Genomic DNA, 24,866 nt, shown 5'->3' on the forward strand with positions numbered 1-24,866 from the left:
ACATTGTATTTCACTGTCAAAGTATCTTAAAGATTAAGCCAAAAAATTAAATGACTGCAAGGTAAGTTGGCTTGAAACAACAAAGCAGCAAAAAACCAATACACTAAACAGATGATGCACCAAATCTTACCTGTGTTAAGTAAATATCAAAACTTTGTGCAAATGGTCTCTTGGAAGAAAGATACTGTGCTACCAAACATGCACTCTCATCGTCTAATTTTGAAGGTGGAGGTCTAAAAGAAAAGCAAGACTATAGTGGTATGATAACCAAATATCAAAAATGTTGAAGACAAATTCTTCATATGCATTTCCCCCTAACCTCAGTATTGTATGAAATACTTCACTATAAAGAAATCCAATTATTTCTGTCTTACTTATAAACTAATTTAGACATAACAGTGACAAATTTACTAAAATTGATGTCAAGGTACTTCAAAAAGTGTCCAGTTTTGTCAGGTTTCACTGTGTAACGAAAACAAAATTTGATAGATTCAAGTTAATTAAAATTTACTTTTTAAACAATCAAATTTTCGCAACTTTGAATAGCACGTTAAGACGTATATCAAAAATTTCCTTTTTAAAATAATATAGTGGTACCTGAAATTTGCATCAGAAGGTTGCAGACAGTCAGTTTGACCCAGAAGAAATTTTTTTCTTCTCTCTTGGTTTTCCATTATTTCTGTTGACATTTCTGCTTCAGTTTCATCAAAGTCTCCTTCATTATCTCCAGATGCTTTCATTTTCTTTTCTGCTTCAACAGTAGTGTCCCTATACCACTGAGCAATGTAAAAACTTCTGGCATACTGCAATTTACATATTCTCTTGATTAATCATATTGAAAATTTAGTCATTTAAAAATCATATCAGTCTGCCTATGGTTAAAAAAAAACTGGCAACAGTTAAGTACTTAACATAAAACAGAAAGTTAATACAAGTTCTATCATTATGTCCCCGACATTGAATACCACTAAAAATACTCCTGCTTATCAAAACTGACATAATCTTTTTCAACATACCAAAGGAATTAGAAATCACAACTCTATGCTTACCCAATAAGCAGGTTCACTCTCAGAGTTACTGGCTAAGTACCCTAACATGGATTTCTGTAAACTTTGTGTTGGATCTGATAATTCTTCTGACTGAAAATATAATGAAGTAAAATAATTATATAAGTAATAGCTCAATGACATACTCGAACATTTCTTGCTGAATTATTTTATATGCATTAGCAATTGTTAAAATGATGGTATAAGCTAAAGCCAGCTTACAGATGGAGTCAAAAATCACTTAAGATTCCTAACAATCTCAACCATCAAATCTGTATAAAATAAAGGTTCTCTAGGGTTGATACAAATATCAATTGATTGATAAACAGAGTTAGTTCTGTATAATACAAAAAGCATAGAAGAAATTATTTCAATGCTCTGTATAAAAGTTACCATATGAGTTTGCTATCAATCTAGTTTACAAGGTATTTCTTCAAGCACAGTATAATACAGGAATGAAAACGTAAAATACAAACCTGGTCTGATGTTTTTCCTTTTGAAGAGAAAGCTGATTCCTCATCATCACTATCTATCTCATTCACCTAAACATTTGAAAAACACAAATATCAATGAAATGACACTATCCACTATCTTACAATGACAGATACTATCATAAATTTTTTAATAGCATTGTAAATTGCATTTAAATTTACATTTAAACTTCGCAATTAAAAACATTGAATAGATTTTTACAGTAACAATCTATGATGGAAAAAAGTACGGATATGGCGAAAAACAACAAAATACACACATGTACAATCTAAATATAGTATGTATTAATTGTAATATACATGTATATACTAACCTTGGCAACTATTTCATCAATAGACTCTTGTTTGAGTTGACTAGAAACTGCATCTTTCCGCAATCTTGATGCAACAATACCAAGATATTCTAAAGATGCTACCCTGAGTGACATATCCACAGATTTAGTACTGAATTGTTTCACCTAGATAAATAAAAAGCACTGAAAACTTTTTTTATCATAAACAAAAAAATCAAAATAGTTTTAATATAGGATGCAGTCCTCATAATGGTACTCAATATGAATTTAACCTTTTACCTTAGAAGCAGCAAGAGCCTGATTTCAGTCTGACATAAAGTTAACCTGGGCATGTCACCTGGTAACCAAATTGGGTTAAATTAGTATGCATAGTAAAATCCCAGCTGACTACCAGAAATTCTGAGTAAAGATCTTAACTTCTTTTTGTTAAATTATAAAGAAAAATATGCTAGTCAATGTAAAACTGTAAAAAGCAAAATTGTTTTTGAAAATGCTGATTTATTCAACTTCATCCTCTTACATGTTACTTCTTCCTCATATTATGCCTAAGCAGCCTTTATTACAGCAAGATGAAATAGACCAGTTCAAATTTCAATTATACCAACATGTAATACATTACTACCAATAAACACCTGTGTGATCTTTTGAAGACTTGTCTGAAGTGTGAATAGATGTCAATTATGGACACCATAACCTTTAAATTTACCATCTACCATCTACCAGTGTTTGGATAGCTTGTACTCTACATACAGTGATTTTGTTCATTGTTTTTAAAGCAGTCCCAACCCTTTATTTTGAGAAATTTTTGCTGTATTGGGATAAATGGTACTGGGGACAGAAACGTGTCATATGCTGATCCGGATCTGAAAATTGATACCAAACTAACAAATTATTACTCCCAATATTCATTAGGTTACCCCTTGCCGAAAAAAAAAAAAAAATCCCCAAGAAGTGAACAAAAGTGCCGGGCCAAGAAATCATGTCTTGAGGAACATTTCACTAGATTCTTTACCTGGTACTAAAAAAATTGTCTGACAATTGGGAATTTTCCCCCCTTTGTGACAACATTTTGGGAAAAGTCTCCAGGGGAAACAGCCGATATTCAGTTGCAATAAAAAGGTAACAAAATCACTGACATACAAGTGGTTCACAAGTTTCTAATAACCTACTTGAAGCCTACCTAGATTTGTATTGAAATTGGAACAGGTCTTTTTCAACTTGCTATAAGTAAAACAAAAAATTTACACAGATGAAAAAGTAGTATCATAGAATTTTTTACCATGCTATTCTCTACTTGCGGAGCTCGGGATGCAGCCATATTTTATCCTGTTTTTGCAGAGTTACCTCCCGTAAGAGCAGGTGTAATTTCTATGTCTCTCTAATTGATGTTCGGATTCGGGTGCAGAATGAAAATGGAATCCCCAGTAGACAAACACAATGGTGTTTCTAAAAATTTACAGGGCGTTTCATTTGTATCCCTGGTAAAGAAAATTTATGGCAGGGTCAGTAGAACGAGAAATTCCCTTTTGACTTTCGAGATTTTCTAAAGTATCCTTGATATCGGATGGAAAACCTTACGTGTTCCGAATAGGCACCTGCTCCAAAGGGAGATAAATGTTGACAAAATGTTGGTCCACAAGTCGGGAATAGTATACAAAGTATATAAATTTTCTGAATTAAGAAAAAAAAAACAACATAACCAGACAATTCTTCATTAGTATGAATTTAGACTATAGTAACAACATACTAAAATTCTTCCAAGAAGACTAAGAAGCAGCTCAGATGACGGCCATTCTGGTTTGTTAACTGTTGAAAGGAGATCTTGTACAAAATTTTCAAACAATGGCCTGTAGTCTTCTTCTCCTTTTATTGTACACCTGCAAAACAGTAGTCACATTATGTCAATAAAATTAAAAAAAAAATTTCTAACAACACACAATAGTGAATCTCTTAATCTTCAGCGAGTAGAAGTTGGTCAGAAGATTGTAGAAGGTTAAAGTTAAAAGGTACGGAGCAGAAAGGATTACCTTGCAGCATGCCAGTATCCAAACAGAGAGAAGAGTCATAATTATACTTACTTTTGTAAGAAAACAGACAGAAAATTGTGTGCCGTTCTCATTGCATTTTCAAAGGAGGTTACTATCAAGACATCTGTGTCAGTCTGAAATCATAAAAAAAGTTAATGACGCATCTGGTTATGCCACGTGAGGACAGTTTATTATCTACTATTACTTTATGAAAATGTTTAGTAAAGTCTTCAATTTTGGGACTTTTTCAAATAGGTACATTTACAATCTGCAGAGAGTAATTAGCAATCCAAATTTGTAGAACTATGTATAATCAGTAAAGGTACAAACACCTCTGAAATCATTTAGAAGAGCTTTTCTTTTGACATAGTTCATGATGATAAAAAATTCATTATGCTTAGCATCATGTAAAAATTGAACACAGAAAGAAACATTGTCATTATAAAAAGACGGTATATTTATTTCTTTATGTCTAAACCTGCATGCATCTTATACCTGGCCATGTTTATGTTTTGATTTCTTCTTTTTGTATGAAGTATCTTCATCCTGTATCTCGTCAGGATATTGGTCTACCTGATGTCTTGGTAATGTGACAACACTTTGTATCAGCTGTAAAGCCAAGGCCGTTACCATTTGAATGGACTCTTCAGAATTCAACCTACAATTCCCAACAAGTTTAGCATGCATGTTATGTTTTTTCTTAACACTACAAATGAACTTCTAGGAAGAAGGCATACTACAATGTGGAAAAAATTTGCTGTAAAGGGATGCTGGTACATATTGCTGCCAAGTTAACTTCAGTGTATGGTTTTATTCTATTATTTAAATAACTGCACATCTAACTGGCATATTTTTTTAAAATAAGGTATCAGTTCTCATCCTTTTTTATTTATGATTTTTAACAAAGCCTGTAAGATAGGCAATATTACTTCCAAATATATCTACTAGCAGTCTACCTGTAATTCCTGAGATTCCTTTTACTTGATGGTAACCTTGCCAAGCTAGCAAAGATGTCCTCCAATATAAGCTGCCTATGTTTTTCATATTTGGAGAATACCTGCAAAAAAAGAAAGAAAAATGCCCAACTATCACAGAAACAAAAAAGTGAAACATTTAGCAATATTATTAAATCTTTTACACTTTATAACAAAATTTGTAAGTTCAACTTTGAGAGGTACATTTAGACAAAAAAGATTATGGGATACTTACTGTAGTTACAAGTTTCATTGCATTTAACTGTATCTCACTGATGTTCTCAACAAAGAAAGGTCCTACACCCAACGTAGAAACCTGAAAAAGTTTGAATAAACTGTGCATGATTTTAAACCATAAAGGTAAATATAAATCTTGTAAAAATCATGTAAATTTTTTTAGGATTTTAATAATTTATTTCTTGTGTCCTTATCGTTATCCACATTCCCAATCATTATCCGTTAGAACCGTGAATTTCGGGAGAGATACAACTACTATATCATACTGATGTCTTTAAATATCAGACTTGCCTACCATTTTCTTATGAAAACACTAAGTTGCACTAACAAAAAAGTAATTTGAGAATTGTGTCAAAAAGCTAAACCCCCAATATTGTGGAGGAATATCAACCAACTGAATATAAATGTACTTTCTATCATGTAGTTTTATGTTTTTTTTCTTGGCAGGGGCACCATTATTTTCTTCACAACTATATTTGGACATAGTTTTGGTAAATGTTTTTTTTTTTTTTTTCAAACCAGCAATGGCCATTGGTACAAAAGTTAGTGTCGTATAAAAAAAGAGGAAATAGGACTGAAAATAATAAAAAAAATTCAGACATTGGAAGATTTGCCAAATTGTACGGTAAATTGACAACAATCATCAGAGCACAAGATGGCCTTAAAAATCATAAGCTTTACATCAAAACATAAGAGAAGGCAACACTGACAAATGTTCCACCAAACGGCGGAACGGGCATCCTCAGTTTTCAATCCTTTGTAAGGTTCAAAGAATATGATTTTTGTTGACAAAACATCAATCTCTATTGTATACAGGATAAGCTCACACTGAATTTAAATACATACCTGTAATATTGTGGTATCTGTGAGTTCTTGAATTTCTAACAGTTCCGATAAATTTCCTATCATTTCTGCCATTTTATTATATAATGTTATCGATGACTTGTGTTTCACTTGACTTGCCCGTGCTCGCTTGGCTTTTGAACTTGTGTAGGCATCTGCACAAATTAAAAAAACAGTATAAGTCAAAGAAATACTATCATATGTAAGTACAGATATGTATAGAATCTTATAAGAAATATTTGGTTATAATTATGATGAGCCAAATAAATTGAATAGTGGATGAAATGATGTTTCTGTAAGCATTTAATATGCTAGTAAAGCATGTTTTACATGAAATGAAAACTAAAGTACATGTATTTTTCATTTTTTAATCTATATATTTCTGTGGTGAACTTTGAAAACACAAACTAAATCAACATATTACATTGTCTTGGTCACAACTTAATCCTCATTTTCCTGATATTATATATAGAATACATAAGCATACCTTTTTTCTTATCAATCCTATAAACTGGATCAAATTCTGGATATATTGTATTTGACAACTGAAATTTTCCAAACAATAAAATCCTTTCTATCACATCTTCTATATACACTTGTTTTGGCATATTTTTTGCACTCATTATGTATGTGGCACTAAGTGCAGCGTCCATAGATCGCATAACACGTTCCATTGTCAATTCTCTCCACAATCTTTGTTCCTCTTCATCTTCCATATCATTCTATTCAAAATAAATATGATACATGAGAAATACTTTAAGAGGCTTTATATTAACTTGTTGACATTGTTATCAGTAATGTCCAGAGTTTAACATCCTACATATATATATATAGATATATAGATATAGATACAGATATAGATATATATATATCTATCTTAGCATTATCTGAATAACAGCTTTGTTAGACTGTCTTTTACCATGTTATGCAAAATCACTATCTTTAAGGTGAACAATGCAAATAGTTGGTTATACAGTCGACTCCACTTAATCGCATATCGCTTTATTGCATATTTCGGTTATTAGCATAATTTTCTCCTGCACAAAACCATTTCCTATTATTCTATTAGGGAAAAAATCGCTTATTTGCATAGACCTTGGAGGTGCATTTCGGTTTATTGCATAGAGAATTTTGCCTCATCCAGGTAAAGACAGGTTTTCCCAAATTCTATTTTAAGCCTTTGGGTCATAAATATGTCAATCATATTTATTGTTGTAAAAACTAGATTATCATCGATTAGGAGGTGTTAATAATGGATTAAAAACATAATGGACATAAAAGACAATATAAATGATTTCTAATTACATTAAATAAACAAGCACATAGGTGAACAATGACTTCTGACGACATGCCAAACATCACCTTATGATGCGGCTTGGGGTATTTTTTGTCCCAATTTAAATTCTTCCGACTACAAATGATTATCAATGAAAATTTAATTTTCTTTAATGAGCTGAACAGTTTTGAGTGAGCTTTTGGTTACTAGGCATAAATATCATACGAAAATTAAAAGTCATTCATTCAGTACAATGTCTAATGAAATTCAACTACCCTAAGGTGCCCCATACTATCCACACTTCATAGGAATATATCGAGGTCAATGACACATATAATACACAACTATCAGTGTACAATGGTGATTGAACAGAGGAATAAAAACACATAGGCCATTTCAAAAGCCCACAAACTGCAAACATTGATGAATATTACACTGAATCCAGGCTGAAATATGAAATATGGGATTTTCTTTCATAGAAAGGTCTGGAAATTACTTGACTATTTATAGATGAGAAACACATGGTTTTTCTTATAAATACACTTATCGTAAATAAGGTCAATAAACAAGACAAACACAATATATATTATTATTTATTGATAAAAGAACAATACAATGAGAAGGTCTATAACAATTAAATACCAGATCAGAAATGTTGAACTGTGATATCCCTGGTTGATCCACAGTATCGTCGTCTTACCTGAACTCACACTTCCGGTAAAATCGTAATTTCGGTTATAAGAATAGCCCGGTTATTTGCATAATTTTTACTGGCAAATAGGCTATGCAATTAAGTGGAATCCACTGTACAAGCATCACCTTGGTCAAAATCTTTTAAAATCCTTATTAGATTCCAGTGAAATTAAAAAATTGACCCTTAATCAAAATATCAACTTTGGAGTTATTAGAATCAGGTTGCAGACCAATCAATATTTAATGAGGTAATAGAGTCAAATAATTTTATACATTATCTATGGTGCCCAAAAAGAACAGACCAATCAGAGGGCCAATTACAAATCAAATTAAATAATACTAATAGGTAATGAAAACTTACAGCACTAATAATAGGAGTGATTCTCGATCCATCTCGTATGTTCCATTGAAGTATTGTCAATAATTTTATAAGAGTTGCTGCCGGGACCTGTAATAAATACATGTATATGTAATGTCATGCGTGATAGTTATTTTTTATTTTATTTATGAATAAATTAACTTGAATTAATGCAATCTTTTACAAAAAGTGATGAATAAAATACATGAACTGTTAGTTAAGTCATGAACTCTTATTTTCATTATTGTTTTAACACAGCACGATGTTGGTCCCACATTTGACAACAATTCTTTAGTAGTAGACACAATTTTAAACTGCTAATTTACACAAAAAGAGACCAAATAACACCTCAGTGTACAAGATCTACATTCATAATAGTTTTACCTGATTCAGACATCCCATTGTCTTCAGTTTTGCTGCTTCACCACACAATTCAGACAGTGTTGATTTTGCAATTAATGTTTCTTCTGGAATTTCCGTCTCTTCATCATCTGTAGAACAATTCAAACTAAGTTCATCTCTTTAAACCTAAACTACATGTATTAAGCTTCCTGTAAACCTTTTTTTTACAATTTCATTTATGGCTAATATAAAGAGTACCTAGATAAACTTAAAAAGAATCTTTTTGTGTTGTACTTACCAAACAGCTAACATATTCTCCATATTTAACATAAAATCTACATCTTTGATAGATCTGTCTTAAAATTTGAATGATTTAAGCACAAATTTTACAAACCTTTTACAAAAATCAGATATGTTTAAAATATAGCTTACTAGGATCTAATGAACCAAAGTTAACATCTTCTGCTGAGTCAAATATAGACTCTACACACGAACTAAATTTTTTGAAAGTGGGACTCTCTAGCAATTCTTCTATTGACAATTCTTGGTCTAGTCTCTGTCTTCGTTTTTCCTTCTTTTTTTTCTTCACTGAAATTTCAAACAAATCAGTATTAATAAGCTTTTGATTCTTACCACAAATTCAATTTAACTTGAGGCTAACATTAACAAATTGTTGGTTTGTTTATCAATCTATTCATTAAACATCTATCAACTTTTTTTTTGGATCCTTTTGAAGACAAATTTTTTGTTTATTCTATTTTTAGCACAATGGCTTCACAAAATCACCTACCTATCTACTCACATCTGAAAGTGCAAGTTGAGAAACAGCAAATCAACATTTTTTAACAATAGCATGAATTGTGAAAATTAAAACTACATTTGATAATACTGTAGAACTATTGGAAGACTCATTCAGTTATTTTCATTTCTGAATAGTTTACAGTAAAGGGGAAAAGAAGGAAACATTGAATTTCTCTTCAAAAAGTTTATTCATAAATTTTGGTATTGAAATGAAATTTGGCATCTTTAGAAAGTAAATGTAAGAAGTGTTTTACATGCATTACTTTTAATATGTGCTTGCACAACTTTCTTAAAGTTTCCATGAAAGAGCGTTCTTAAGGTCAAAGAATAAAAAGCGAAACTATGCCGACTGTGTCAGAAAAATTAACCTTCAACAGGACTAGGAGATTCCTCATAATCATCATCAGAATCAATCTGTCGTTTCCTTTTCCGCCTATGCCTGCCATCATCATCAGAATCAGACTCTTCATAGTATCTTTTATTGCCTAGAATAAAAAAACCAATAATAAACAATAATGCTCCAGAAATTTAACAGCCCAAGTCTGCATTTTATCGAACTTCAGCAGACGAAATTGGATGTTTGTGTCTATCTTTTAGATGCTCATATTAAGAATCAACTTTACAAAAAAAAAATAAATAAATAAAATAAAAAATTATTTTTTTAGTAGCAATTTAAAGATAAATACTGGAATGTATGTTATTTCATCCAATACTGTCTGTTACAAAATATCTGAACATGTCAAAAAAATATACAATTTTGGTTTCGATCACACACACAGGTTCTAACAAGTAAACAAAACATGGTATCTCTCAGACTTTTCCAACACATCAGAAAACAGCTGAGAAGTTTTTGAGTGATGAACATGTTGGTAAATAAAAGAAAATCGCAAATAAAGTTTCAAATGGGGTGTTGATTTCTGTGTTAAAAGGATTCCATTGACAAATTAACAGTAACAAACTCTGACTGATTTTTAATACTTAAGTTTCATTACCACTGAAAGATCGACAGGGAAATGATGGAGTTCGAAAATTTTGGTAAATCTTTTTCTTAATTTTGTAAATCAATTAATTATTGTATGAAAATTATCTGTGTTACTTCATTTCATTTGTATACGCAATGATGTTTGCTTGCAAGAGGCAAGTGTACTGTTGATAAAATTATGCCACCAACTAATCATGCAAATACAGGTAAACTAGTCACAGGTGGCTGCACATCTGTCCATAAATTTCCAATAAACAATTAGGAAACAGGTAGACAGGATGCTTAGACACTTATAAAACCACCCAGAAGATGGTCATCAGTCATTAGCAAAATTCGTTGGTCAATGACTGGCATTTTTTTACTATTTCCGGAGCCTTGAACAACAAATTATCATTATTTCAATCATGACATTTATTTAAGAGTAATTATATACCTTATTTGTTTTTGTCAATATTACCTTCCTGCGAAAATCACCAGCTATACAGTATGTCACATGTCTGACTTTCAACTGAACATTCAAATGAGAAAATGTTTGAAACAATTCAGTTTTCATTTTAAGATATTAAACTTATTCACTTACCTGATCTTTTCTCAGATTTTGTTTTTACTGAAATAAATAAATAATAATTCATTTAGTTCTTTAAGGTACTTATATTAATCTAGTTTAAACTTACTTGCTCATAAAAAATAATCAGGACATTTAGATAAAAGTGTACAACTTAACTTTTCTCTCTGAAGCTATAAAATTATCGTGAATACAAAAGTCAAAAGAAACATACCTGAGCCACTAGACTGTAATTTTTTGAGTGCCTGAAAAAAAAAATTTAGAAAATAATGAAAACAATTTTACAGTTCAGCAGCTATATATTACCATGATCTGCACTTAAGTAAACACAAATATGAGCTAAATGCTACAAAAAAACTTCCGAATTATATATTGATTGAAAAAGAACTCTCAAAAACTGTTTTCTTCCAGTCCTGGCTAGTAGAGTTCTAGTGAGAAAAATGTTAACATCTGGTACAAATTTACGTGCTGTAAAAAGCAACACATAAAATAAAAGCTGTCTAAAATGACAGACAAAATATCTTTCAGTCTTGCAAGACAAGCAAAACCATCATACTATAGGACTGAAAACTTGCTAGCAAGCTTCATGAAGTCTTGATATAATATTTATATCTTTATAGAAAAAAAAATTATCAAAAACATAAGAACATAAATTATTGAGTCTGTAATAATCATATACCAAAATCAAATAATTCCAACATTATTTATTATCACATTTTTCATTTCTTACATATATTTTCAAAGCAGTCAAATATATTTGAAAGAAGATAACCCTCTTTTAACTTAAAAAAAAAAGCAACAGGTAATCATGGACTGTAGTGTCAAATACTTTGATCTTTGCCTATATGATTAAGGAAACAAAAGAATTGTATTTGAGGATTTGGAAACGGCCAATCCTTGATTTGACAGTAGCAAAATTGAGTTTATTGGGGACATGTCAGCAGAGCCAGAAATCTTGCAACCATCAATTCAATATTGATGAAGTCATATATTCAAATACAAAATAGTTACCTCTGTTCTAATACAACAGTCAAAAAATCAAAATTAGGAGGTGCAAAATATGAACATGTAATAAAGATTTAATATAAAGTTTCATTCAATTTCATTCAGTGGTAAGACGGGAGTAACGGATAAGAGATAGGGTCCCCATATTAATAAATGACAAAGACCATGTTGTGTGAAACCACTAAATTGATTCGAATCAAAATCTAAAATAGGTGCACAATAAGGACATGTAATAAAGATTTTGTGAAAGCTTCATTTAATTCCATTCAGTGGTATAAGAGGAGAAACAGATAAGAGATAGGTCCCTCTATGTCCCCACATTAACAAATATTAGCAATGGATAAGAGATGGGACTCCCCTGTATAATGGAAGGACAGACGCCCCTATCACCATATACCATACTCCCCATTTGCAAGTAGGGGGTTTGGCATGCGTAAAATAATTTCAGGGTACTAGGTGTAGTATCTATAATCTTCAGTTTACTATTGTATCCAGTGAAATTAAATATTGCAACAAATGTCGTATCTTTTTATTTTACTGCATTATAATGAATGAGAATTTTCTATAGACACCACAGCCAAGAACAGAACCAAAATATAAAAAAAAAACAAATGAACAGTAACAGAACTATTTCTCCCACTTTTAGTTCTTGACTGCATACCTTTTCACAAATGATGGTAAATTAAAAAATACAATTCATGATTCCTAATTTTGACAGAAACTTCTAACAGTAATTCAAGCTGTTTTATTTGCCGAAAGTATTTTTTTAAAACTTTTTTTACATAGAATTACAATAAATTTATGATCTGTAACAAGTGCCATTTATGTAAAACAGTTGCTGTGAAAAAGCATCTCTATGAGGTGGGAAAAACTGTGAAGTCATCAAAATTTACAATACTGCTACACTGAAAACTCTTCAATGCTTATCTAAGCATATTTCACTTTAAAAAAAATCTCAAGTGTAGAAATAGTGTAATTTTCATATAGATGGACAGAATCAATGTTCCTTTAGAGGAAAACAAACCAAGTACCTTTTTCCTTCCCTTCCTTGTTCTTTTCTGCAAAACAGTTGAATTCTTGGTGAAGGATAAGTAATCAATTTTCACTTTTCTGATTTTTATACAATATGTACGTAAAAATGACAAAAGGTTTGAATAATTTTAATTTCATTTGATAATACTTGAACAGAGAAATGTTGTTTATTCATTTACTCATTTTACATTATTTAACATAGACCATTTAATCTGTAAGTAGTAGAATAATCCCCTAGAGCTTACTTTTTCATCCAATGGTTCAAGTAAGACAACAGCTTGAGGTTCTTTTGGTGGTGGTGGTTTTAATGATGGTGATATAATCTGTGACTGAGATCCAAGTGGTTCTATAAGCACTCGAGGTTCTGGTCCCTTTTCAAATATTTTCCTCCATTTTTCTGACATTTCAAGTTCTTTGTTATGAACTCGTGTAACAGATTCTGCAACACTACCCTGGGCTGGAGAAACAACTAAAAAAATAATAACAAGAAGTCTGAGAGTATTGCAAAACAATACACAGTCCCAAGCCATCTCTTTATATCACTGACCCAAATACTACCTTGGATTATCAAGTATGAATGACAAACTGAGGAAATGACCCTGATTTTGAACTGAAGAATGGATATGGACTAAGACGAGAAATGTTCAAATCCATTTAACAGATGCAAATTAACATAAGTTTTATGCATGAACAATTGGACAGATTAGGCTTTGAATTCCATACCTATCTAAATGAATAACAACCTGATCTTTTGTTACATTAACATATTGCCACATTGAGACAATGTTAACAGGTTTTCTTTCAATAGAAAAAAAAAACACATGTAAAACTGAAATTTTGGTATAGCATGTAAAACAGAAAGTTGGTAACTTTGGAAAAAATCAGCAAAGGGGAACAAAATGTAAACTTGATCTGTTATTCATCAAGGTAGACTCACATACCAAAAATCAGCTCAATATCTGCAAGCATTTTAGAAGAAAAAGTGTGGAGAACTTAAATTTCATTTAATTCAAGCGCCATAACTCAGATAAAAACCACTGAAGCGGAGTGAAAGGGTGGAATGTAAACATGGTTGGAAAGGGAATTTCCGAAAAAGGCCATTTTCAGTTTTTTTTTTCAAAGATTCTCAAAATTTTAAGGGGCCATTTGTTAACAAAACATCATTTTCTTTTATGTGAAGGGGCCATTTTTTGTCAAAATGGACAAATAGCCCCTGCCTTCCCAACCACTAATAAAAGTCAAAGTATGCAGAAAACAATGTTTCTTTCAGATTGTTGAAAAGAACCAACCTTTAGGTGTACTTCTAGAGTTATCATTTGGAATATTTCTTGTTGGGTACTTTGCATTTTCTATATCTGTATGTTCTGGATGCTCTCCATTCATTGCACCTTAAAGACACATTTTACACATTTTTAATGGCTTCTTAAAAAGACCTTAGCACCATTTAGATGTACATGTTAATCTGAATAAGCAACTGACTTTCTCATCTAATAAACACTATAATAATAAACAACAACTACATGTACATTCACTTCAAAGCAGATAGGTCAATGCTCACATTTTTTTGTTTAAATTTAAGTCAAAATTAACACTGATTGAACAAAACACAAATTTTGAAAATCCTTAAGCTTCTTAACTTCAGTGGAAGGACATAAATATACACAAGATTTATTTACTTATGTCATTTGTAGTAGAGTCTGCAAACTGGAGAAAGGAATCTTGGAATTTGTTTGATCCCGATCTCTTCTTAGCACTATCAGAAATTTTATTGCTGCCATGTTGCTGATTAAATCTGAAAGTATAGAAAGTTTAGTTGAGTATACAAGTAAATACACATATTTTAATAGAAAAGATTCATTGATCAAATGCATGTAAAGATATCATGTATCACATTAAAGTCTTCAACAATTTACTAAAGGAAGAATTTTAAAAATTAATTATTCATGTCAAGGTCAATAAATTTTTTTTTATTCTTTCTTCAATAGCCACATTTTGAAAGACCGTCTGACATTTGCTTCTATGAATGATCAATAATATTTAACACTTACTTAGAATGCTTCTGTTGCAAAGTGATATCATTGTTTTGCTGTAAATGCTTTTTAGAGTGGCTTCTCGTCACTGAAAAACAAGAAGAATGCACCATGTTCATAACTGCAAAATCAAAATATCTATCAGCTGACCGGAGTTTCCTATAATAAAGATTTAATACTAGGAATTTAGCTTTATTACAAAATATTATTAATGTTACCATACACAGAAATAGTTATAACTAGTAGATGAGACAGTCTTTTATAGTTGGAATATGAATGTGTGCTTATACCTTATTTTTTCCATATTCTTTCTTTATCTTTATGAAATGCAAGCGGCACGCAACCCACAAGAACCAGAAAACCTGAATGCCGATTTTTCAGGGAAAATTAAATTATTTCAGCTGGTAAGTACCAAAATGGTTTGAAACAAGTTACTTAAAAGGAACTAAGAACTCCTCTCCTATAAATCAAATATTTGAATTTGAAGTGTACTGCTGTTTATTGCTCTAAACAGACAGTAAACTAGTCTGTCAGGTTGGGAAGTTACTTCCCTTTGCTTAAAAAAAAAAAAAAAATGAAGTCAAAGTTTGGAATATGAAAAAGGATTATTAAAAGATGTTTAAATTTCAAGATAAACTATCATACCTCTAAACACATGTGGATTTTGAGTTAAGACTGACTGAAGGAGTGGTGGAATTTCTCCCTCAATACTATCTCCTACATGGTTATCCTTTAATAATCTGCAAAGATAAAGTACATACTGTAAAAAAATGTTAAGTAAAGTGATGGGGGAAATGTTCTTTAGAAATCCATCTAAATAGTCATGTACAAATAAGAAAAAACATACACAGGCACATTGTACAATCTAGTCTTTAAAACCATATTGTAAAATGTACTAAATGTCAAGCTTTTACACTGTAACAACCCCTATCAAAAGGTTACTAAGTTGTAAAGACCCTCAATTTCTAAACCTATGATAAGATGTAACAGATTGTACTCCTGTTACTTCTGGCATAATCTCGAACTAGAAAAATTCTCACTCAAATATCATGTCAAATTACTTATTACTGGAGATTATATGATTTTATAAATTCTATCACATAACCAATGGAAAACTTGTATTTTTTTACATTCTCATTGCAATATATATATATATATATATTTTATTGAAATAACAGCAGAATAACTTTTTTGACATCATTTTCCAGAACAAAATTGTAATTTCTAACTCACATTTCATCTGTAGTGGTCTGACACAGTGTCCTAGTAACATGTTTGGCAAGGAAATCATCAGTGGATTGTAGTAACCGTTTAGCTCCCTCTGCAACTTTAGAAGTGTGTAGAAGGCTTCTGTTGTTAATCGTAGATGGAATGGGTGTTGGAAGAGGTAATTCTGGTAATACTGAAAAAATAAACAAGTCTTTCTCAGATCCCTTTTGAAACAGTCTGGCTTATAATAAAACAACTGTGGTTCCATTTTAGTTGTTGGGCACTTACTTTTCCTGGTTTTTGTAAATAGTGTTGAACCACATATCAAGGTTCCAATGAACAATTATTTCCGTAGATGAAAGTTTACTCAGTTTGATCTCTGTCTCGGTCAAGTGACACGGGGAGCCATAGCAAGCAGATGACATTCTATCATACCAGTCACTCTTAATTGTTTAATTATATAGAATATCAATTGTTTAATAGTCCTTACGGCCTTAGGGCTTCCTAAGTTATTTAATGTCAGTTTTAACCAAAAATAAATCTTAAGAGTGACATTCAGTACTCTGTGCATTTCTTGTCTTTCCACTTAGAGGATGATGTTAGATGCCGTTCCGTAAACTCAGGATTTTACCACTTTTCGTTTACCATTCAACTAGCAATGGCTGGTCTAAACGAAATGATTCAGTCATTAATTCTGCTGATCTCTAATTGCTCCATTTGGTAGTCTGTCTGATTAGAGACTGCTGAATTATTTGAGTTATAGCTGAAGTTTTCATTTGCATGAATTTTGACTTACTGGAACTTTTACTCACAGTGCGGAAAATGAAAACAGGGGTTGATTTCCTGATGGATCAATTATACATTTCATTCACAATTAAAATAACTTTTGTATCAAGGCATTAATGCCTATTTATTGGTAGTGCGGTAAAACCTACTTTCGAACGTTGAAATACTTTAAATGCTTACAAAATTGTAGTTTAAAATCTTAAGCAAAAGTAGTTTCATTTCAGTGATAATTTACCTGAAATGCAGAGAGATTTGTCCATTTTCAAAAAGTTTATTAACCCATGAATTCAAGTATCCAACGAAATGTCTTATTTTCTCTAACCACGAAAATTGATGCCCAGAAAAATAAATTAAAACCACAGTAAGTGAAAATATAGTAACTTAGCAATTATTCTTGAATATGAGTAGTAGTATGAAGAATCAAATTACCTTCTAAACTAGACCAGTAGCTTCATCAGACACAATTTAAAATAAAAAGCTAAAATTATACTACATAACCAACAAACAACTTACATTCTGTAAGACTACTAATCCCCGCAAGTGTTGTTATAGGAACACTGGGTACTTCACCATTCATGTTTTCAACTATTACATTGTTATTTCTGGAAAGGAAAAATAAAAGGCATACACAGGGATTCAAATGAGAAGTCAAAATTGACAAAAACAGTATTACATGTACAAAGGAATCATAATATTAAAAAGTGAAAATCTTAGTAACATTTAAACACATAATTATTTTCGTAAACTAGAAATCATTGAGATGGAATCCATCTCAGTGGGCCCTGCCATGGCAATTAAGCCATATAATGAATTTGATTTAGGTGATCACCAACATGCCAAATATCAAAATCCCACATCAAAGACAAAAAATTAGTTTCCGTGTAAAATGCACACTGGGAAGCTAGGAAAATCACCAGCAGAAGACACATTGAGATAAAAGGATTCCAGTAAATTCCCTGAAATGTGTATCCTTTTATCATTTATCTTAAATAAAAGTATTTTTCTATGTTTCCCTGCATTTGTAAACCATTCATTTATTAAAATACAGCAATGTATTGGATTCATTCAACATGTCAGCTAAAATGTTTACAATTCCTATTCGTATGAAAATAATGTCTTTAACTATAACAATGGCGTCATGTCCAACTGTTTATAAAACTAGAGGCTCAAGAGAGCCTGAATAGCTCACCTGTTTAACCATTTAATTATTTGAAAAACTTGAGGAATGAGACAGGCCAAGTTAAAATCAACTAAATTGTCAAATGCAAGAAATGCTTTTCATAGCATTTTCATGACCTGAACCAGAATTTTGCTAAAGGCAACTTTTTTAATTTTTTTTCAAAAACCTGTCTTATGACCCCTAAGTTCCATTTTTAGTATAGGCAGCCATATCTATTCACGGATTAAAAATCACAACAGTCATTTTGAGCACAATACACTAAAGAGCTATTATGCATATTTTCATTCAATGATCTTAAATGGCTTTAGAGAAGAAGAAGTTGCACATGTGAAAAAAACAAAACAACAAAAAAAACTTTTTCAGGGGTCGTAACTCCTACATTAATCAATGAATGGTTTTGAAAATTTCAGCACAAATCCTTCTCATGATGCTTAACAATTATACCCTGCCAGAAATTTGCTAAAGGCAACGGTTTTTGAGTTATTTGCAAAAACTGCCATCTGACCCCTATGTTCTATTTTTAGTAACGGCAGCAATGTTTTTTCATGAATCAACAATCCCAACATTCATTTTGTGTGGGATACCCTAAGAAACATATATGCCAACTTCCATTGAATTCTGTGCAATGGATTTTGAGAAGAAGATTTTCGAAGTTGCACATGCGAAAAATGCAAAAAAAATGTTCCAGGGGCCATAACTCCTACATCAGTTGACCAATCGTATTGAAAATTTTGACAAAAGTCTGTCTCATGATGCTAAACAATATTACCCGTTGCAGAAACTTGCTCAAGTCAACGGTTTTTGAGTTATTTGCAAAAAACTTCCATCTGACCCCTATGTTCTATTTTTAGTAACGATGGCCATGTTTTTTCACGAATCAATAATCCAAACGGTAATTTTGTGCAGAACACCCTAAGGAACAATCATGCCAAGTTTAAAACCTGTCAGCCCAGTAGTTTCAGAGGAGAAGATTTTTAAAAAATTGTCCATGACAATGATGGACGTCAAGTGATAGCATAAGCTCACTTGGCCTTTGGCCAGGTGAACTAAAAAGATGTTTAAATCTGCCAAGCTTGTGTATTGATATTTGACATGTGCAAACAGTTCATTAAGGTGATTGAAGTATAAGTGACAATTGTTTTCACCTTTTAAATTGATCTTTTGTTATTTGATAAATAAATGACAATGGGCCCAAAGACAGGTTGGCATTCCGGTTCACGAAAAAGTGAAAATTAGGACAGCGTGTTTTGAGAGAAAAATAAGAAGCTAGTCATGGTTTTTCCTACAAACTATGAAATGCAAGAAAACGTAATGATGGATAAAACAACTATTAAAAATCAGTAAAACTTATTTCACATAAAACTGTTCTTAAAAAATACAAAATGGTTCGATGTTGTCTTTTGTTGACGACTTCAGTTCTGATTCCCGAAAATTACAGACCCAGAAAATTGTGTTTTCAGAAAAAAAATCTAGAAACTCATTGTTATAATGTATACCATGCACCCCCTCCTGGAACAAAGAAAAAGTTGGTGGTATATACAGAAGTATATGGTAGAACAAAATTTTTAATTTAGTATATTTTTTATCTACAGTAAATCATTGTGATAATGTAATAATGCTGATATTTATATATTGTTTCTAGTATCTTTTGAAACTTTCCTCTCAACTGGATTAGTTAATAAGATTAGTTTTTGGCCAGTAACTATTGCTGCATGAAGAAATTCTTGTTTTTATTTAACATATTTTTGTAAACGTCTCAGAATGTGACAACTCTATTCGCTACACTACTCCATCGGATCAAATTGATACAGGGAAGATAAATTTTTGGTGCAATATATATATTTAAAAAAACAACAAAAAACAAAAAACACACACACAAATAAAATACTTCTAGGGCGCAGCTTGTAAGACCACAAAGGTTGAACTTTAATCAAATGGGACAAGTATGATACAGCTCTTACTTATACCCACATTGGAAAGTGGAAAGTATATAGTGAAAGGGTTCCTTCAGTTAGGCAAAGGGGTATCCATATCTGATTTGTTACTCCTCTTACATCACTGAATGGAGTTTAATGAGACTTTCACAGATGTTTTATAATATATTCCTATTGTCCGCTTCTTATTTCAGATTTTGTTCCAAATCAATTAGGTAAAAAACTTTAAAGGGTGTGTTATCAAATGGGGGAGTACGGTATCAATTTAGTGAACACTGCTCAGTGTTTCTATTTGTACTGTTATTAAATGTTAAAGCTTCTGACCAGAAGGAAAGTGGTCCAAAAACTTTAAATTTCCAGTCAGCATAAGAAAAAAAATACTTATACAAAGATTTTAAAAATTTCAAACCATTTTCAGCCCTCAATTCATACAAATTAAGGGCCATGACCCTTTTGTATCAATCAACACAACTCTTTTCTCTCTACAATATCATAATACAAACACAAGATATTGCCAGGATGCCTGAAAAGTTGTTTTTTTAACATTCCTAAATGGATTAAGTTACCATCCGAAAGATAAATTCATGTCTGACTTCGATAGTGTGTAACAATTTTGCATAAAAAATTAAGTTTCAAAGAAATCAAGCTTGAATTCTATCAACTTTTAGGTCCTAATTCATGAGTACTTAGTTTCTTTGTTTTTTTTTTTTATACTAAAAATCAATCATTACTTTCTTACACTTTAATCCAAGCTGCTGTTTGGAAACAAGACCTTATTTTGGACCCCTTTTCAGCCCAAAATCTAGCTCTGTCAGACGTTTGTGGTATATCCATACGCTTTTATTTGAATTATATAGTTACTTCAGATCAAATGCTTATTGTATGCCCCTAAATTCCATAACAGTTGGAAGCAAGATCAACTAACAAATATTCAAGATTATGCCTGAAACCCAAGGTCTATTGAGAACATGGAAATGAAAGACTAAGACAATAGTGCAATACCAATTATTACACGACCAAAAAAATTATTTTGAAGTAAAAATATCAACTGTTGAGAATGAGATAATTAAAAAAAAATTGAAAGAAGGAATATATATGTATAATATATATAAATTGATAAAGTATTTGGTACATTTTCCGCTAACAGTGTCTCCAAGACACAGATAAAGGCCCCACACGACATATTTGTCTATTGACACTTGGGCAATACAATAAATACAAACAACTTTTCACTAAGCTAATAAGCTGTTTTATATTTTATATCAATCCTCCATAAACATATGCATGTGCATGAAGAAGATGAAAATATTTTTAAAAGTTTCACACAAAGAAACTATGATTAGTTTCACCATGCTGATGTGGATCAAAATATTACCACTAACATTCTGATGAATCAAACAAGAGCATTTTCAAACAAAAAATTGTGAGTTTCAAAATGAAGATGGATAAATACACTTTCCCAAAGTTTCATTTTAATTGGTGCAAGAATTTTTGAGTTATTGTGCAAAAACTGGAAAAACGTCACCATTTTTTATAATTTAAAAAAAAAAAGGTAATTTTCATAAATATGAAGAGCTTCCCACAATGGAAATACAACGTATACTAAAAGTTTCCATTAAATTGGTGCAAGTGTTCTGGAGTTATCTATCGAAAACATGTGGAACTGTGTGACGAAAGTAAAATATGCCACAAGTTTCAGTTGCAGGGCATAAAATATCACCCCAACTCACTTATAAAATGAGTTCACTGTTTGCACTAATGCCATGTGTTTGTTCATGGTTGATCAACTACAATGTACATACCAATGAAAGAACTACATGTACATGCTTACAGTAAAAAAATGTAAATGTTAATGACATAGACACTTCATGAAAGCAACAGAAATTACTCCTGATTTCAAGCAGGATCACTACAAATACAAGGAACTAGGGTTACATGTAAGTGAATGATTACTTGTATAACTTTTTAAATGTACAAGTGGATTTACATTTTAGTAACAATACATATTTCGATTTACCAGTAGATTTTTTCAACAGCTATTGACATCTTCTAGTAATGGAAGTGAATGGATGGATTGCAATTTGTAGCAACAAAAAAGTTAAACCTATAAATTTTTTTACAATAGTAGAACAATTGACTTCTAGAAAGATATACTTAACTTACTGATCACCAGTGTGGGAAACCACCACTTGCCAGCTCGCTAAATACGAGTACATATGTATTTTGGCAAGTTCTCATTTGCTTACACTCGTCAATTTGGCGACTGTCATTTGATTGGCAAGTTCCAAGGAAAGTTAGCCAGCCAACAGGTTATTTAGTAAAACATCCCTTAACATCATACATTAAATATATGTTCCCTACATTTTAATAAGTTTAGCTTGAATATGTCAAGTGAATTTTCGGCATGATATGCACAATTTTATTGATTTGTAAAGCATTGTTTACAATCTGCCATTTTAATTTCCGGTAAATGGGATGTGCCAAACCCTAGGTGACGGTCCTGATCTCGTATTAGTATTGAATCGAAATTATCTTGGTAATTTAAGATTTGTTACCTTGCAAATTAGTTGTTTATTGTCAAAATAAAAATGAACAAGAAGCAAATGATTTTCTTGTTTCATAATGATGAATCTGTTGAAATATAATTTTATTTTTAAAATATGATTTCAGAAATGAAGTACTTATTTTGTTACTGTAAAGTACATGAAAAACTTAAATGGGGGGGAATATTCAAAAATGGAAAAGTTTTTGATAAATTGAAAAACAAATGAAGATAGTTGAAGAAAGAAAAAGAAAGGCAGAAGATAGTCAAATCCAAGAGAAAACAGATGATAGTACAGAAAAAAAAACCCCAAAAATATGGCTAGTTGAATTTATATTTGGCTAGCAAGATCAATACTAGCCAGAATGGCAAGTTGGGTAAAAATAAATGGTTTCTCACACTGCTGATCACACATCTTTCGATTCAAATAGTGCCTAACAGTCTTTGTTTAATGAAATGGCATGTCCTATGCCAAAATGATGTTTCTTATATACAATGCACATTTTGACGATTGGTGGAAACCAAACAGTGAGGATTTTAGGTTCACAGCATGAGATGATTAGAAAGTCATTCATATCTATTGATCTACTAAAATGACAAGTGTCAAATAGACTGTCATTAATCTGATGGTAACAAGACACATTGTTGTTTCAGCTTATTAGACCATAAATTAATCTATTAATTTCCCCTTACATTTGAAAGTAATCAACTATATTTCATTCCAAGCATCTTATTTCTGAAACATTTTAATGAATGATTACTTGCATTTAATTCAGTTCTTTTTTCTTTTAAATAATTCAAATTGAAAGAATCAACTTCACAATACATCTTTTGTTTAAAGACATATGAAAGGCATTGGAGAAACTGAAAGATCTATATATAGATACTAAACAGATCAATACTCCTGGTGCAGCAACATGAATAAATACACAGTATAACTGTTCTCAATAATAAAAGACTAATGCTTTTCTTCACACTCCAATGTGAAATGAAATAGTTATTGCTTAAAAAAAAGGTATCTGCCATATGGATAAGGTAAGTGGATGACCAACAGATGGCTTTTGATAGTGATATCTTAATCAATTAACCAATCCAATGCCAAATATGAAATTGGGAAGACTATATGTATGTACTATTGGTATTATTTTGCAAGTCTAAAAGGACCGCTTTAAAAATAAGCTACAGTTCCTTTTCTCACTAATTTCTAGTATCACACAAGTGATAAGTTATGTCTGCAAGACAATTTTTACACTAAATGTGATGACCTCAACATGCATGAACAATATACATGCACATGTTTACTTATATAAAATCTGTCAATCATACATTGACCAATTTCTGACAAACCTCAAGCTTGAAGTAAACCTGTTAATAACACAATATAAACCAACTACAATTATCAATGTTTTTTTAAACAATGTTACATGTACATGTAGACAAATTTTTTTACAGTAATTCTTTTTTTTGTCAGTTAACAAGCATAAACACTTTCAATGAAATTCAACTTAAAGATGTTAATTCCAAAATAACACAAATGCTCCTACAGCAGTAAAAAAAAACAAAAAAAAAACAGAATAGAACAGAACAGAAGGGACAACTACTGGTTACACATTACAGAGAGATTTGTGGCAAGTCTATCTCAAACTGACACAACATTGGTTTTTGGCACAAAGAAGTTAAAGCAGTTTTACAAAGTTCAAAGGACCAATATCAATGAATTACTAAATCTGTAACTAATCAAGAACAATCACATAATAAAAGTCATAGGAACACCTGCAAGCATTTAGCAATATTAAACAAAGGGATAACCTTGTTAAGGCTTATAGCTTCAGATTTAGCCATAAGTCCTACAGAAGCCTGACAGCCTTGTAGATTTTTCTAAAGTTGGTGCACTCTTGGTTTTGGTAATTAGTGCATTCAAGTAGACTGTCAGTATGTGATACCATGGTTTGATAATAAGATGCCAATAAGTAGCATGAAAAGAACAAAGATCACAAATTTAATTCTTCTAGGTATGAAAAACATGTTGATGCACATAAAAAATGTGTTGTACAGCACACTAGAAGGTGAATGAAATTGAAATAGACCAGTTCATATTACAGTACAACAAAATTATACCAATGTGTCCTATTTATATTACTACTGAAGTAACTGAACACCTGTGTGATCTTTTGGACCTTGTCTTTTATGTTAGAATAGCTGTCAATAATGATAACCAAA

The 24,866-nt window shown here is 31.3% G+C and overlaps 1 protein-coding gene across 4 annotated transcripts in view; it reads right to left on the reverse strand.

Annotated features, from left to right (window-relative positions):
• Window positions 1-24,866, reverse strand: part of LOC148629492 (nipped-B-like protein) — a 51,307-nt gene that overhangs the window by 20,158 nt on the left and 6,283 nt on the right. For 2 of the 4 annotated variants that reach the window (XM_088552134.1, XM_088552127.1), the window contains exons 2-27: window positions 17,504-17,592; window positions 16,229-16,397; window positions 15,641-15,735; window positions 15,014-15,083; window positions 14,642-14,757; window positions 14,255-14,353; window positions 13,211-13,434; window positions 12,965-12,991; window positions 11,143-11,173; window positions 10,944-10,970; window positions 9,750-9,866; window positions 9,013-9,168; window positions 8,623-8,729; window positions 8,242-8,328; window positions 6,399-6,633; window positions 5,915-6,066; window positions 5,067-5,147; window positions 4,814-4,914; window positions 4,353-4,515; window positions 3,909-3,991; window positions 3,578-3,707; window positions 1,852-1,995; window positions 1,523-1,588; window positions 1,050-1,139; window positions 598-803; window positions 131-233 (exon numbers count right to left, since the gene is read on the reverse strand). In XM_088552134.1, the coding sequence (XP_088408260.1) occupies window positions 131-233; window positions 598-803; window positions 1,050-1,139; window positions 1,523-1,588; window positions 1,852-1,995; window positions 3,578-3,707; window positions 3,909-3,991; window positions 4,353-4,515; window positions 4,814-4,914; window positions 5,067-5,147; window positions 5,915-6,066; window positions 6,399-6,633; window positions 8,242-8,328; window positions 8,623-8,729; window positions 9,013-9,168; window positions 9,750-9,866; window positions 10,944-10,970; window positions 11,143-11,173; window positions 12,965-12,991; window positions 13,211-13,434; window positions 14,255-14,353; window positions 14,642-14,757; window positions 15,014-15,083; window positions 15,641-15,735; window positions 16,229-16,397; window positions 17,504-17,567 (2,943 nt within the window). In that variant the 5' untranslated portion in view covers window positions 17,568-17,592. The remainder of the gene's footprint in view (window positions 1-130; window positions 234-597; window positions 804-1,049; window positions 1,140-1,522; window positions 1,589-1,851; window positions 1,996-3,577; window positions 3,708-3,908; window positions 3,992-4,352; window positions 4,516-4,813; window positions 4,915-5,066; window positions 5,148-5,914; window positions 6,067-6,398; window positions 6,634-8,241; window positions 8,329-8,622; window positions 8,730-9,012; window positions 9,169-9,749; window positions 9,867-10,943; window positions 10,971-11,142; window positions 11,174-12,964; window positions 12,992-13,210; window positions 13,435-14,254; window positions 14,354-14,641; window positions 14,758-15,013; window positions 15,084-15,640; window positions 15,736-16,228; window positions 16,398-17,503; window positions 17,593-24,866) is intronic. The other 2 variants (XM_088552147.1, XM_088552140.1) reach the window with 1 other exon arrangement.

This window comes from Perna viridis, chromosome 1 (genome assembly GCF_037379345.1).
Source record: "Perna viridis isolate PV_CMFRI_1.1 ecotype Kerala chromosome 1, ASM3737934v1, whole genome shotgun sequence".
In the NCBI taxonomy this organism is placed as follows: domain Eukaryota; kingdom Metazoa; phylum Mollusca; class Bivalvia; order Mytilida; family Mytilidae; genus Perna; species Perna viridis.